Source organism: Oryx dammah, unplaced genomic scaffold, assembly GCF_014754425.2.
Source record: "Oryx dammah isolate SB20612 unplaced genomic scaffold, SCBI_Odam_1.1 HiC_scaffold_21, whole genome shotgun sequence".
Taxonomy (NCBI): Eukaryota; Metazoa; Chordata; class Mammalia; order Artiodactyla; family Bovidae; genus Oryx; species Oryx dammah.
In genome coordinates this window covers 20,540,924-20,554,354 of record NW_024070205.1, presented here as the reverse complement: position 1 = coordinate 20,554,354, position 13,431 = coordinate 20,540,924, and the positions used below count along the sequence as shown (strand labels likewise).

Below are 13,431 nucleotides of genomic sequence, written 5' to 3'. Positions count from 1 at the left end.
TTTGGTGGAGAAGGAAATGGCAGCCCACTCCAGTATTCTTGCCTGGAGAATCCCAGAGACAGAGGAGCCTGGTGGGCTGCTGTCTGTGGGGTCACACAGAGTCGGACATGACTGAAGCGACTTAGCAGCAGCAGTAACAGTACCCTCTTTGGCATTTTTTAAGAGTTCTTGTCTTATAATATGTCATAATACTTGTACTTGGAGACAATAACTGGAAAGCTACCAAATACTAGTGGTTTTGGATAATCAAAAGTCATTTATGGGTTTTGAAAGGTAAAATGAAAGTTAAGAAGGAGTTATGCATATCTTAGTGTTTAACTTTTTTGTGCTTTTTCTCATTGTTTTGGTTTCTAAGAATTGGTGGCCATCCAAATGGCTCCGAAACGGCTCTGCACCCTATTAAAACAGGAGTATTTGCTTTTAAATGTTCGGTGTACCTAGTTCTTAACTGTTACATCATTCCTTGGACCAGTTCATTCTAAATTATTGGGTCTTCTCAGACGTAGGATTAGTCCAACTAAAGGAGTGAGCAATCTATTTGAGGCTTGCAAAAGATTCAGGGGTGGAAGGACAGAATTTCTGAATGAACTGTGCTCTATACTTGGGCTTGCAGGAATTGTGGGAGGCACCTCAGTGAAGAGATGGACCAGTGTGTATAATCATGGAGTCTCCTTGCTGACCATCACCACCCACTCTCCTTGATAAGTGAGAGTGGTCGGGGAGAAGGAAAAGAGGTCAACATGAAGCTAAAGCAGCGAGTCGTGCTGTTAGCAATTCTCCTTGTCATCTTTATCTTCACCAAAGTTTTCCTGATTGACAACTTAGATACGTCAGCTGCCAACCGGGAGGACCAGAGGGCCTTTCACCGAATGATGGCGGGCTTGCGGGTGGAGCTGGTGCCCAAGCTGGACCACACCTTGCAGTCTCCCTGGGAGATTGCAGCCCAGTGGGTGGTTCCCCGGGAAGTGTACCCTGAAGAGACACCAGAGCTGGGAGCAATCTTGCATGCCATGGCCACCAAGAAAATCATTAAAGCGGATGTGGGTTATAAAGGGACACAACTGAAAGCCTTACTGATACTTGAAGGAGGACAGAAAGTTGTCTTCAAACCTAAGCGGTAAGTCTTCATCTTGGAAGTTATCTGTGCTGTTTGGTTCTAACCTGGAATTTGTTTGAGTGCTCATCTCCCTCTCCTACTATTCTCTTCAGTAAAACAGGAGGGAGAGACCCGAAGGTCTCTGAAGTCTTTTCTAGCTCTTAATGTTCCATGATTCTTTGAGTAAGGGAAACTTGCAGGAATATGTTTTGGTACCAAATTAGATTGAACACTTGACAGTGAGAGCTCTCCTTGATTTCTAAATTTATCAAGTACTATGTGCCAGATGTTAGAGATACAAAATGAATTGGTTAGGAAATAAGCAACTTGTTACCATAAGTGTACAGTTAAAGACCAGACATCCATGTGTCAGAAATGCTGTGGAGTAGGAGTGAGTGTTGGATGAGTAACCTAAGTCCTTTTTAGTGCTAAAGCTATGATTCTTGCACTTGAGCTTTGGTTTTGTTTTAATTAATAGACTTTATTTTATTTTACTTTATTTTAGTAATTTTAGGTTTGCAGAAAAATCGAGGGGAAAGTATGGAGCGTTCCTATGTATGTCCTTCCTCCTCCTCCCCAGTCTCTCCTATAATTAACGTCTTCCATCAAATTAGTACCTTTGTTACAGTTGATGAGCCAAAATTAATTTATTAACTAACGTCCATAGTTTATGTTAAAGTTCACTCTTTGTGCTGTGTATTCTGTGAGTTTTAATAAACTCGTAATGACAAGTATTCACCGTTACACCGTCATAAAGGACAGTTTCCCTGACTCAGAGTCCCCTGTGTTCTATCTGTTCATTCTTCCCTTCTTCCCCGAGTCCCTGGCAACCGCTAATCTCTTTAGTGTCTCCATGGTTTTGCCTTTTCCAGAATGTCATATAGCTGGAGTGATACCTTCTGTAACGTTTTCAGATTGGCTTCTCTCCATGTTTTATAAGGTTCCTCTGTGTCTTTTTATGGCTTGATGGCTCTTTTTTTTTTTTTCCTGAATAATATTCCATTGTGTAGATACATGTACCGCAGTTTGCTTATTCATTCATCTACTGAAAGCTATCTTGGTTGCGTCCCAGTTTTGGCAGTTGTGAGTAAAGCTTCTATAAACATTCGTGTGCAGGTTTTTGTGTAGATAAGTTTTTAGCTCATTTGGGTAAATACCAAGGAGCATAGTTGCTGGACTATATGGTGACAGTATGTTTAATTTTGTAATAAACTACCAATCTGTCTTCCAAAGTGGTTGTTCATTTTACATTCCCATCAGCTGTGAGTGAGAGTTCTTGTTATTCCACATCCTCATTAACCTTTGGTGTTGTCTGTGTTTTGGATTTTGGTCATTCTAATATGTGTAGTAATACCTCGTTTCTTTTGCCTGTTTTAAGCAGAGAACTGAGTCATTTTAGTTGCCTCAGTCCAAATTTGAACTGGAGAAAGAGCTAATTCATATACTATTAGATGGTGATCTCTTTGGACTTCTCTAAGGATCTACAGAGAGAATTTGTGTGGCAATTCTAAAGTATAATTATTATTTTTTTAAGTTTTCTGTGTGTATATGAATTTGAAATAGGTTAACATGGTGGTAATCTATATTCTTTTGACAGGAATTAGTTACCAGAGCATTTTCTCAAAATTTGTAAGGTCTGAAATTATCTGTGGACTAAACATTTTTTTTCATTCCTCAGTGGAGCTTTGGAGAGAATTATAACACATAACTTGGGGTCTCTTGCTGGAGTGGGAAAAGAAACAAGGGGTGATGCTGTGGAAAAACTTAACTTTGACCAGAGTAGTGGACTTAGCTCTCTTCATAGCCCAAATATCAGTAGTTAATAGGCAGCCAAGAGCTAGTATATTTGGATTCCAGAAATGGAAGGGATCTGCATTTGCCTGGAACTGGGAGGTAAAACGGAAGATTTGGAAATCAGGTAATGTGGGAAAAGCATGGCTATGTGGACCTTGAATCTAATTTCTGTTGCATGCACACTGTTTGCCAGGTGTTACACTAAGCACTTTTGTATGTTAATGCTTTTAACCTTCATCACAACCGTGGACAGTTACGGTGCTTATTTCCAGAAGCAGAAACTGAGACGGAGAAAGAGTAACTTGACAGGGTCACCCTGCAGTAACTAATGGAGCTGGCATTTGGATCTGTCAGAGTGTGAGCAGCTGGTGTTCTGCCACACACACGCGAGCCTCTCACATTTGTTTGTCTTCCTGTAAGAGAGAAGACATGGATCATCCATTTTCAAAAATTTGCTAGTTTCCTTTTGAAATGTGATCCTTGACCTCTTGATTTGTAGCCTGAGCGATCAGCAGCATAAGCAGACTGATGGAAAGAAAGCAAACTAAAAACAAGAATTAAGTTCATGTAAAAAGAGATGAATTGCAGGCAGTTTGTGTTTAAATAAAAGACCCTCTTCATACCCACTGTTTATACACTGGGGAATTAAAGGTGAGATGGGGCAGCAGGAAGTGTTAGAAGGCAGATATTACTGATGGTGTGCAACATTAGTGTTAGTTCAGGCGCTTTGCAGATAGGTCTGCAGTGTTCAGACAAGTTATAAATAGAGGGTGGAAGAGGCCAGACTGGTGAGAAGGGGAAGTGGCAGCAGATAAATGCATAAGCTAACATTAGTCACTGATGCTTCATCTCATATCTCTTACTACCACTGCAGCCCTCCCATTACTTTCCTCTTCCAGACCATCCTGAAAACTACTATCATTCTTCTCCCAAATACCCATATCATCACTGTGCTCCCCAGCTTTAAAACATCCAGGGATTCCCATTACTCACCAGATAAAACCCAGCCTCCGCAGCCTAATGGCCAAACCTCTTAAAGCCTGGTCCTCCTCTCTACACCCAGCTCTTTATTCTTGTCAAGGCAGCCCCTTCATCCCCCATCATCTCCCAAATAGCCCTTGTCTGTACCTGGCTCCGGGGATGTTCCTCCCCCACCCCCTGCAAGCTGTCGAGGCCCCTACAGTGGGTGGTAGCACCCTAGTCACCCTGGCACTCTCGCAGGCTGGGGAAAGTGGGTCCACATATAAGTGCTTATAGAAATCGACTCCAGTCGGAAAACACCCAGCAAATTGCTTTTCTGACCCCTGGGGCCTCTGAGACTATTTAGTCCTAGTGTAAGTGCAAATTAATGTCCTTGGTCACATTCTGATGTCCTTCACCAGGAGGATAGGAGTGATTTATCGGCAGTTACTGTATGAATTTCGTTGTTCTGTCAGTGACTTAAGATGGATCGCTCTGTTAAGAGGAGGATCTAAGTCCTTCCTGCTGAGTTGAGACGTGCACCTTTCTTTAACCGCCACTTGTGGTTCAGCATTTCTGGAGCCTGGTTGTCCATGTCCTCCTGTCCGAGATGGAAGATTTGTATAGTGCATGAAATGTACAGGAATACAGTCATGCCTTTATTTGCACATTTTGCCTTACATTATTATAAAAGTAATTTTGTTTTTTTAATGTAGCTGTATCTTTTCTGGAAGTACATTGATTTTCATAGGAAAAAACTGCAGTTATGGTGGGAAAAGAACAAGCTGGCAAGGGCCCAGAGCTTGGGAGAAGTGAAGGATCATAGGAAGTGTTGAAAGGGACCTTGGTGATCAGCTAGTCTAACTACTCATTTTACTTCTGGGAAGAGTGAAATCCAGGGTTCTGACTTTCATGTTTCACAAAAACTGAAACATGAACTAAGGATTCAGACCTTTGGACTCCAGTGCAGTTCTTTCATTTTGATTCCTCTTCCTTTCCCATTTCCTTCCCTTCCTGTTCCTCCAGCCCACTCCCAAAGTTTCTGAATTTTTCTAGGGTTTTACATTTCATTCTGTGCAGCCTTTCCATGTTCTGGAAAGTTCTCTAACATTTCACTGAAAGGAGTAGACTGCATATCACCACAATCTTCTGTGGCTCTGCTAGAGTCCTGAGAAATAAAGTATTCCAGGCCTGTCATCTGCATCTGTAGTGGAGAGAGAGATGCTTGAATAGTGTCAGCTTTCACTGCAGTCCTTTTTAAAAACTGAGACTTTTAATTTGGAGATAGCAGGTGTAATCCTAGGCAGCCTAAATGATGCTTTGACACCAGAAACAAAAAAATACATATGAGTATATTGACCAGGCTAAGAAGAAACTGGTGTCCAACTAGGTGTTGAGGCATGTCTGTCTCCTAACATAAATGTTTCATCACTTTGACTTGAAAATGTGTTTCATGAACATGGTTTCACTTTATATTCTGTGGTCATTTATGTTGAAGGTCACTGCCTTGTATAGTACTGTTTCCCACTTCCCCATGGCCTTTTCAGCTTTGGAGATCCAGAGGATCTTAGTGGAGTGGCTCCTCTTCACATCCTTCTCACCTTACATCTGCCTTGTAAAGCCTGCTAGGTCTCCTTTTGATTCAGGAAATGCAAGTGAACAGTAGAATTCATAGAAGAATTGTGTTCAGTTCTTCCCATTAACAAGTTTAAGCTGAACCTCCACATAATTAGTAGAAAGAAATAGGCCAGTTTGCATTATCCTTCATTTATGTCATGCATGTGATGTAAAATCATCAGGATGGAGTTTGAGATGAAAGACCTCTTCATTGTTGTTGTTTAGTCGCTAAATTGTGACTGACTCTTTGCAACCCCATGGACTGCAGTGTGCCAGGCTCCCCTGTTCTTCACCGTCTCCTGGAGTTTGCTCAAATTCATATCCATTGAGTCGGTGATGCTATCCAACCATCTCATCCTCTGTCGCCCCCTTCTCCTCCTGCCCTTAATCATTCCCACCATCAGGGTCTTTTCCAGTGAGTCAGCTCTTTGCAAAGACATCTTCAGTTCAGTTCAGTTCAGTTCAGTCACTCAGTCGTGTCCGACTCTTTGCAACCTCATGAACCACAGCACACCAGGCCTCCCTGTCCATCACCATCTCCCAGAGTTCACTCAGACTCACGTCCATCGAGTCTGTGATGCCATCCAGCCATCTCATCCTGGGTCATCCCCTTCTCCTCCTGCCCCCAATCTCTCCCAGCATCAGAGTCTTTTCCAATGAGTCAACTCTTCGCATAAGATGTCCAAAGTACTGGAGCTTCAGCTTTAGCATCATTCCTTCCAAAGAAATCCCAGGGTTGATCTCCTTCAGAATGGACTGGTTGGATCTCCTTGCAGTCCAAGGGACCCTCAAGAGTCTTCTCCAACAACACAGTTCAAATGCATCAATTCTTCGGCGCTCAGCCTTCTTCACAGTCCAACTCTCACATCCATACATGACCACAGGAAAAACCATAGCCTTCACTAGACGGACCTTAGTCGGCAAAGTAATGTCTCTGCTTTTGAATATGCTATCTAGGTTGGTCATAACTTTTCTTCCAAGGAGTAAGCGTCTTTTAATTTCAGTAGGAACAGTAGGAAAAGGCAAAAGACATCTTAGAACTTCTTTTTGGTCCAGCCCCTAATATTATCAATAAGAAATCTAAGACCCACAGAAAAGAAGGGTTTTTCTCAAGGTTACCCAGGCAGGTAGTGACAGAGATTCACCTAACTCTCACTGCAGTCCATTATTCCTTCCACTGCATCATCATAAACTTAAAAAGAGAATAGTTATTCAGATAACTTACAAAAAATTTTCCTTTTCCTACTTATTTAACAAAGCCTAAAACATATCAGGACCATTGTTTTTCCCGAGAAATTTAAACTTCTCTAATAAGCCTTACCATAGCCATTCTGGTAAGCAAGCCTTTTAATTACATATTTGTCTTCATTATTTCAGTTTAGTCTAATCGACAATTCAGTAGACATTTATTAAGCACCAACTATAGACTTAGCACTGTGCTGAAGATACAAAGAGTTCAGAAAAGTACCTTATAGTTTTACTTAAGCTATGTTGAAAGTCTTTAGGAAGGGTAGAAATAACATCTGTGTTTTATTCATAAAATGATTGCAGAGGTAGATGTATAATTCTAGTCTTCTTCTGCACTTCATCTTCACATCATCTACTAGTGATCCATGCTAACCTATGACTGTTCTCAGGGTTGACAGAGGTTACTAGAGCGAAATCAGGCTTGCGGAGTTTCTATTTTGCCTCTTACACTGTCACCTCTGGTGCTGGTGTAATTCACGTCTACATCTGTGCTTCCCATTCACTCTGCAGGTATAACCGGGACTATGTGGTAGAAGGGGAACCATATGCTGGTTATGATAGACACAATGCGGAGGTGGCAGCCTTTCATTTGGACAGGTATGTGCAATCACAGTGGGTTACATTCGTTTTATTTCCTTTTAAAAATAACTTGGAGAGGTCTTGTGGACTCCTTTCAAAGGAGTGTAATTTAAAAAAAAAAGGTGTAATAGCTTTGACTTGTTAACTTACTTTAGATAACTGATTGCTTCCACTAAATTTGTATGAGTGCCTCGTTATTTTGGTAAATAAAATGGCAAGAAGAAAACCAAAGTTTGACTTCAAATCCCTAAATTGAACTGGTCATTAATTGGGCCTGGCAGTCCTGGTTTTTGTTTTGTTTTGATTCTGTTTTTAAGTAATACTCATTTATCCTCATATGCCGGAAACATAACATGACATATATGTAAATATTATTTTCCTTCATACAAAATATGCACAGCTTCAATAACCAGGATAAATGTGAGTTCTAAATGTGTAAGTTAATGAGGAAAACTAATACTAGCTGGTCATTAGTCAGGATTCTTGTAACTGAATTGTCTAGTGTCCCAGTTGCTCCTTTTGATCAGATCTTTAATCAGGGCATGTTGATAGACTTTAAAAGAAATTATTCACTATATTTTTTTTTAATGAATCTATAAGGAAACTAGAAGAAAATAAAGATGAATTTTTGTCTTTTTTCAGGATTAGGAAGGATTTTCTAGGTATAAAAGCAATAATTTAAAAATCACAAAGAAGGACTTTCCTCGTGGTCCAGTGGTTGACTCTGTGCTTCCATTGCAGGAGGGCATGGGTTTGATCCCTGTTCAGGGAACTAGGATCCCACATACTGCAGCCAATAAATAAATTTTTTAAAGCTCAGTAGATTCAACTAAAAAAAAAATTTAACTCGTATGTCAAAAAACGTAAAAATTTAAAAGCAAACTAACTTGGGAGGAAAATACCTGAATCTAATATATAATCTAAGCATTAATAGCCTTAATATACAAGTTTATAAAATCTTTTATATACTCTAAAACACTAGTAGAAAATGGTTTAAGAACCCAGTTGGCTGAATAGAAATTACTGATTGCTAATAAATATGGCAGAGGGAGTTCATCTTCACCAGTAATTTAAAAAAATCCAGATAATTCCCTGGTTGTCCATCGGTTAGGACGCCACTCTTTTGGAAGGCTCAGTTTCAGTCCCTGGTTGGGAAACTAAGATTCCACAAGCCATAGAGTGCAACCAAAAAAAATCCAGTGAAATAATGGGATACTGTTTTCTCCTACTGAAAGTGACAAAGATTAGGAAAAAGATAGTACTTTATTGGCAGGAATAGATTGGCATCCATATACTGCTTGTGTCATTGTTAATTGTTTCCGTCTTTAAGAACTCTTGCACCATGAATCCAGAATCTTCATGTTCATACCTTTTGAATGAATAGCTACCTTTTAATGCAAACATCTAAGACATTTCTCGGAAGATATTTCTAAAAAGTACTCTAGAGAATCAGAAATTCAAAGATACATATAGCAAGATCTTAGCTAGTAGCATTTTCAGTACTGAAAATCTGAAAGCAACCTAAACATCTAATGACAGGGAAAATTAAATGAATGTTCATTCATAATACCATGAATTTTCACTGCCTCTATTAAGACCTAGTGGGAAAGAGTTGGATAAATCCTACTTATCACTTAACTGCACATTAGAATCAGTCTTTGTAAGCCCTTGTTTTCTTCATCCCTAATCCCTTTCCTGTTTCTCTGTTGATGGACACCAGCAGTGCCTGAAGATCTTTTTCCTATAACCATACCAATATTTCATATTATCCAACACACTAATTTTTGTTAATCTAATATATGTAAAGTGGTATCTCATTGTTCCTTTATATTCCCCCAATTATTGGCAGAGATACCTCCTCATCTTTTCATAGCACAGCACCTATTTGTTAACTTGGAGTGAAGTCGTCTTTGTACAGAAATTACTACTTTGGATATTAATTAAATAAATAATGTTTCAATTTATGACCTGTGCTTTGGGGTCTTGTATTTAAAAGCCCTTCCCTCCCTCAAAGTCTGAAAGCTATTCTCTGACTAGCCCCCTATCCCTTTTGTTAACTGCCCCAGCCAGGCCCAAGTACCACTGAATATGGCTTCCCAACACTAAATGAATGGATGCTCTTCTTTGGTCTGACAGTGGTCAGTGGGGAGAAAAGATACTTCGCCACTTTCTTTCCCACCCCGTGCTCCTTACACTTTTCTGCTCTGAGTTGCTATTTCTCCATTACATTAGGATTTAACCCCCTCCTCTGGCCTCAGAGGTTCTCTCAATTTTTACGTTATTTTGATCCATCTGTGATCTCCTTGCTTTTGCGGCTTTTTTAAGAATGACTTTAGGATAGAGAGTCAGTCAGCAGCCCTGAACAATGGATTATTTATTGCACAGTCATTTGTAATTGTAGAAACCTTAAGGCAACTTTCTAAGAGAGTCAGAAAAGGCTCATGATGCAATGATGAGTGAAAAGCAGGAGGCAAAATTGCACATAGTATAATTTCAATTATGTATATACACACAAGAATGAGAATGTGTCTGTATATACATGTCTGAAAAATATGGTCGAATGCCAGATTGTCACTAGTTACTTCTGGATTGTGGAATTATGGATGATTTTAATTTTCTTCCATAAATTTTCTGTGTATTCTGAATCCTGCCCCTCCAACTTTTCTTCAGGGAGTGTGTATTTTTTTTAGCAAGAAAATTCCCTTTTTTAAAAAAATGATGGTGCTCAACCATAAGGCTGTACTTTGAGACCATTAGAAGTATCTTAAAATGTATCCGTATTTAAGTTGTCCTACGAGTTTATCCTTTTAGGTTAATTTGTGTAGTTTTCTATCAGTATTCTGTTTTATGCAAAGATTTGAAACCGTGTGTGGGTTTAGGCCCAGTCTTTTTTTTAATGCTTTGTTAAATTTATTTTAAAATCTTATTATGAAAAATTTCTAACAAACAGAGAGAACATTATAATGAACCCATAGACCCACTCCCTAGGTTTAACAGTTGCTCACATTTTGCCAGATTTATCTTCAATAAATTACATCTCGATATTAAATTCATAAATATATGTACCTCTGAAAAATATTTGCCAGCAATCAACAGTACCTTTTGGAGAAGAGCATGGCAACCCACTGTAGTGTTCTTGCCTGGAGAATCCCCATGGACAGAGGGCTACAGTCCATGGGGTCGCAAAGAGTTGGACACTACTGAGCGACTAACACCCACAACAGTACCTTTATGCACCTAATAACATGATTAACTGTGATTTTTAAGATTTCTGTTTAGGGAATTCCCTAGTCAGGAAACTAAGATCCTATAAGCTGCTCAACTTGGCCAAAAAAAAAAAACCCTACTGTTTACAGTACATCACCGTAGATACACAACAAGCAACAAAGATTTACTGTATAGCACGGGGAACTATAGTCAATATCTTGTAATAACCTATAATGGAAAATAATATATATGCATATTCTGGTTTAGTTGCTGCATAGTGTCTGACTCTTGCAACCCTGTGGACCGTGTAACCTGCCAGGCTCCTCTGTCCATGGGATTTCCCAGGCAAGAATTCTAGAGTGGGTTGCCATTTCCCTCTCCAAATATATGCATATATGTATAACTAAATCACCTTGCTGTGCATCTGAAACTTTGTAAATCAAATATACTTCAATAAAATATATTTTTTTTAAAAAATTTTTAATAAATGAAAATAAAATATATCCCCAAAGATTTTTCTCTTCTGTTCAACCTTCCAAACCAGGATTCTAGGTTTCCGCCGAGCTCCCTTGGTGGTTGGCAGATTTGTTAATCTGAGGACAGAGATCAAGCCTGTTGCCACGGAGCAGCTCTTGAGCACCTTCCTAACCATAGGTAAGAAGGTTATAGAGGACATTTAGATAAGGCAATAGTTAATAAATTAAATGGGGCATCATAGAGCAAGCTTGTTCATGACTTTTAGGAATTGAAGAACTCAAGGGAATGCAAAAGCAAATCAGGCAACTTGTTCTCAGGTTACTGGGGGAAATAGATCTAAAGGTAGATGGCAGGAAATTGAAAGTTTTCCCTAATGTGCACTTTGTGTATGAAGTTGGAAGTGAGATCATTTATGCTAGTGTGGTTAGGGAATAATTTTATTTCCTTCTGCTTGATCTTAAATCTCAAACTCAAATTTTGGCCTAAATCAATTATTGTCTGTATATCATTGCCTTGATGGTTTCTTTCATACCCCTGTACTTTCCTGGAAACTGTGTCCTGCTTCCTGAAAATTGAGCAGACCTTAAGGCAGCTCTGTAAGAGGGTCCGGGTTGTACCTGGAAGATCACCACTGCTTCCTCCTACTCTGCAAAGGTCAGCCTGTAACTTATTGTGTGTGGAACTGACTGCCACCCTTCTGGCCTCTGTTCTCCACTGTCATGCTGAGTTGAGGGGTCTACGTAGAACTCTTGCACCTGTTCTCCTTGCAGACACAGTGAGGATAGGAGGAATTCAGAGGTGCTGTGGTCTCCTGTCTGAGCCTCCTCATGGTGACATTTTCAGTAACACAGTGCTCTGCATTGATATGACTGTTGAAATAGACATTGCAAGATGAACTTCACCTTGCTTTGCTACAGTGAATGTATTTACATTTATAATGAGATGAAACTGAATATTTAAAGCACTTGCGACAGATTCATCATTCAGAATTTACACTTACAGGCTATGGCTCTGCCGTTCTTACAAATAACCAGAAGCATACAGTGTCACTGATTTGTTTTGTATATTTTCTAATCACTTTTGCTTGCCCAGTTTTATGCTCAGGTAAACATGCATTCCTGATGGATGAGAGGAGGTCAAGAATAGGCCCGCTATCTAGAGACTAATGGAGGTTAACTCTCATATGCCGACTGTGCAAGGTGTGGGGAGAAGGGAGAGGCCCGAGAAAGGAGTGCAGAGGAGGTTATTCACACTTCGACTGAGTGTTGAAGAATCTGTGTATGCTCTCCAGGCAGTGGAGAGGGATGGGCATTGGGCAGAATAGCAAGAAGTAAATAGAGACAAGGGCACACACACCTGAAGTACACATAACCGTATGTGTAGGGAAGAGCTTCTGGATACACCCTGCAGCACAAGGCAGTGTCTTAGTGTGGCTGCTGTTGGACTGTGTGGCTTAAGGAATAGGGATTTATTGTTTTCACAGTTCTGGATGTTGGAAGTCCAAGACCAGGGTGCCCATAAGGTTGGGGTCTGGTGAGAGCCCTCTTTGTGATTCACAGGTAGCAATCTTCTTTTTGTATATTTACATGACAGAGATAGAATGAAAGAGAAATAAGCTCTCTCATGTCTCTTCTTATTGAATATTAAAGGCACTAATCCCATCATGAGGCCCCCTCCCCAAAATTCCAGCTCCCAGTACCACCATACTGGGGCTTCATTATGAATTCTAGGATGGACATTAGCTTTCACTCCATAGCAGGCCATTTGAGGGATTCGCTGGAGACAGGTTTTTAAATAATAATGACCTTAGCATGGTATAACTAAATTTGGGGTAGCCTTTGCAGCTTGACAAAGCACTTGCACACAATTACCTTATTTAATCCTCTTGACAAAGAGTACAATAAATAAGGGAGATTTATCCACATTTCAGACATGAAAAAGAAGTTTAAAAAAATTAAAAGACTTTATCCAAGTCATGGATCTACTAATTGTTAGCCAAGATTCAGACCCAGATTTTAAGACTCTAAGATATTTGATCTGCTTATATTTTTATATTCATTCATTTATTCATTGAACAAAATTTGGTTTCACTTCTGTGTGGCAGACTCCAAACCAGTACAAAAATGAACGACACCTTCCTCCATTCAAGGAGCTTTGTCTAAAGGAGGAGGAGCCAGACATTTACAGAGAGCCTGTGGGACTGTGGAAGGGAAGAGAAGAGTGTCTAGAAGTTAGGGACAGGGTGATAGTTTTAACCAAGTTAATGAGAGAATAGCAGTCCTGCAGGAAGGTACAGTGGAAAAGAACACTTACTAAAGTTTTTTGTGCAAGTGATTCCTTTGGCAGCCTAAAGAAGCTTTTCAGATTTATAAGTAAAACCAACAATATTGAAGTATATGTTTTTGACTTACAAAATTACAAAAAGCAATTTTGTGATAGAGTAACATGTGCTT

The 13,431-nt window shown here is 39.7% G+C and overlaps 1 protein-coding gene across 2 annotated transcripts in view; it reads left to right on the top strand.

Annotated features, from left to right (window-relative positions):
• FAM20B (FAM20B glycosaminoglycan xylosylkinase) overlaps positions 1-13,431 on the top strand; it is a 44,463-nt gene that overhangs the window by 12,188 nt on the left and 18,844 nt on the right. For both annotated transcript variants that reach the window (XM_040263897.1, XM_040263898.1), the window contains exons 2-4: positions 614-1,117; positions 7,226-7,312; positions 11,046-11,155. In XM_040263897.1, the coding sequence (XP_040119831.1) occupies positions 741-1,117; positions 7,226-7,312; positions 11,046-11,155 (574 nt within the window). In that variant the 5' untranslated portion in view covers positions 614-740. The remainder of the gene's footprint in view (positions 1-613; positions 1,118-7,225; positions 7,313-11,045; positions 11,156-13,431) is intronic.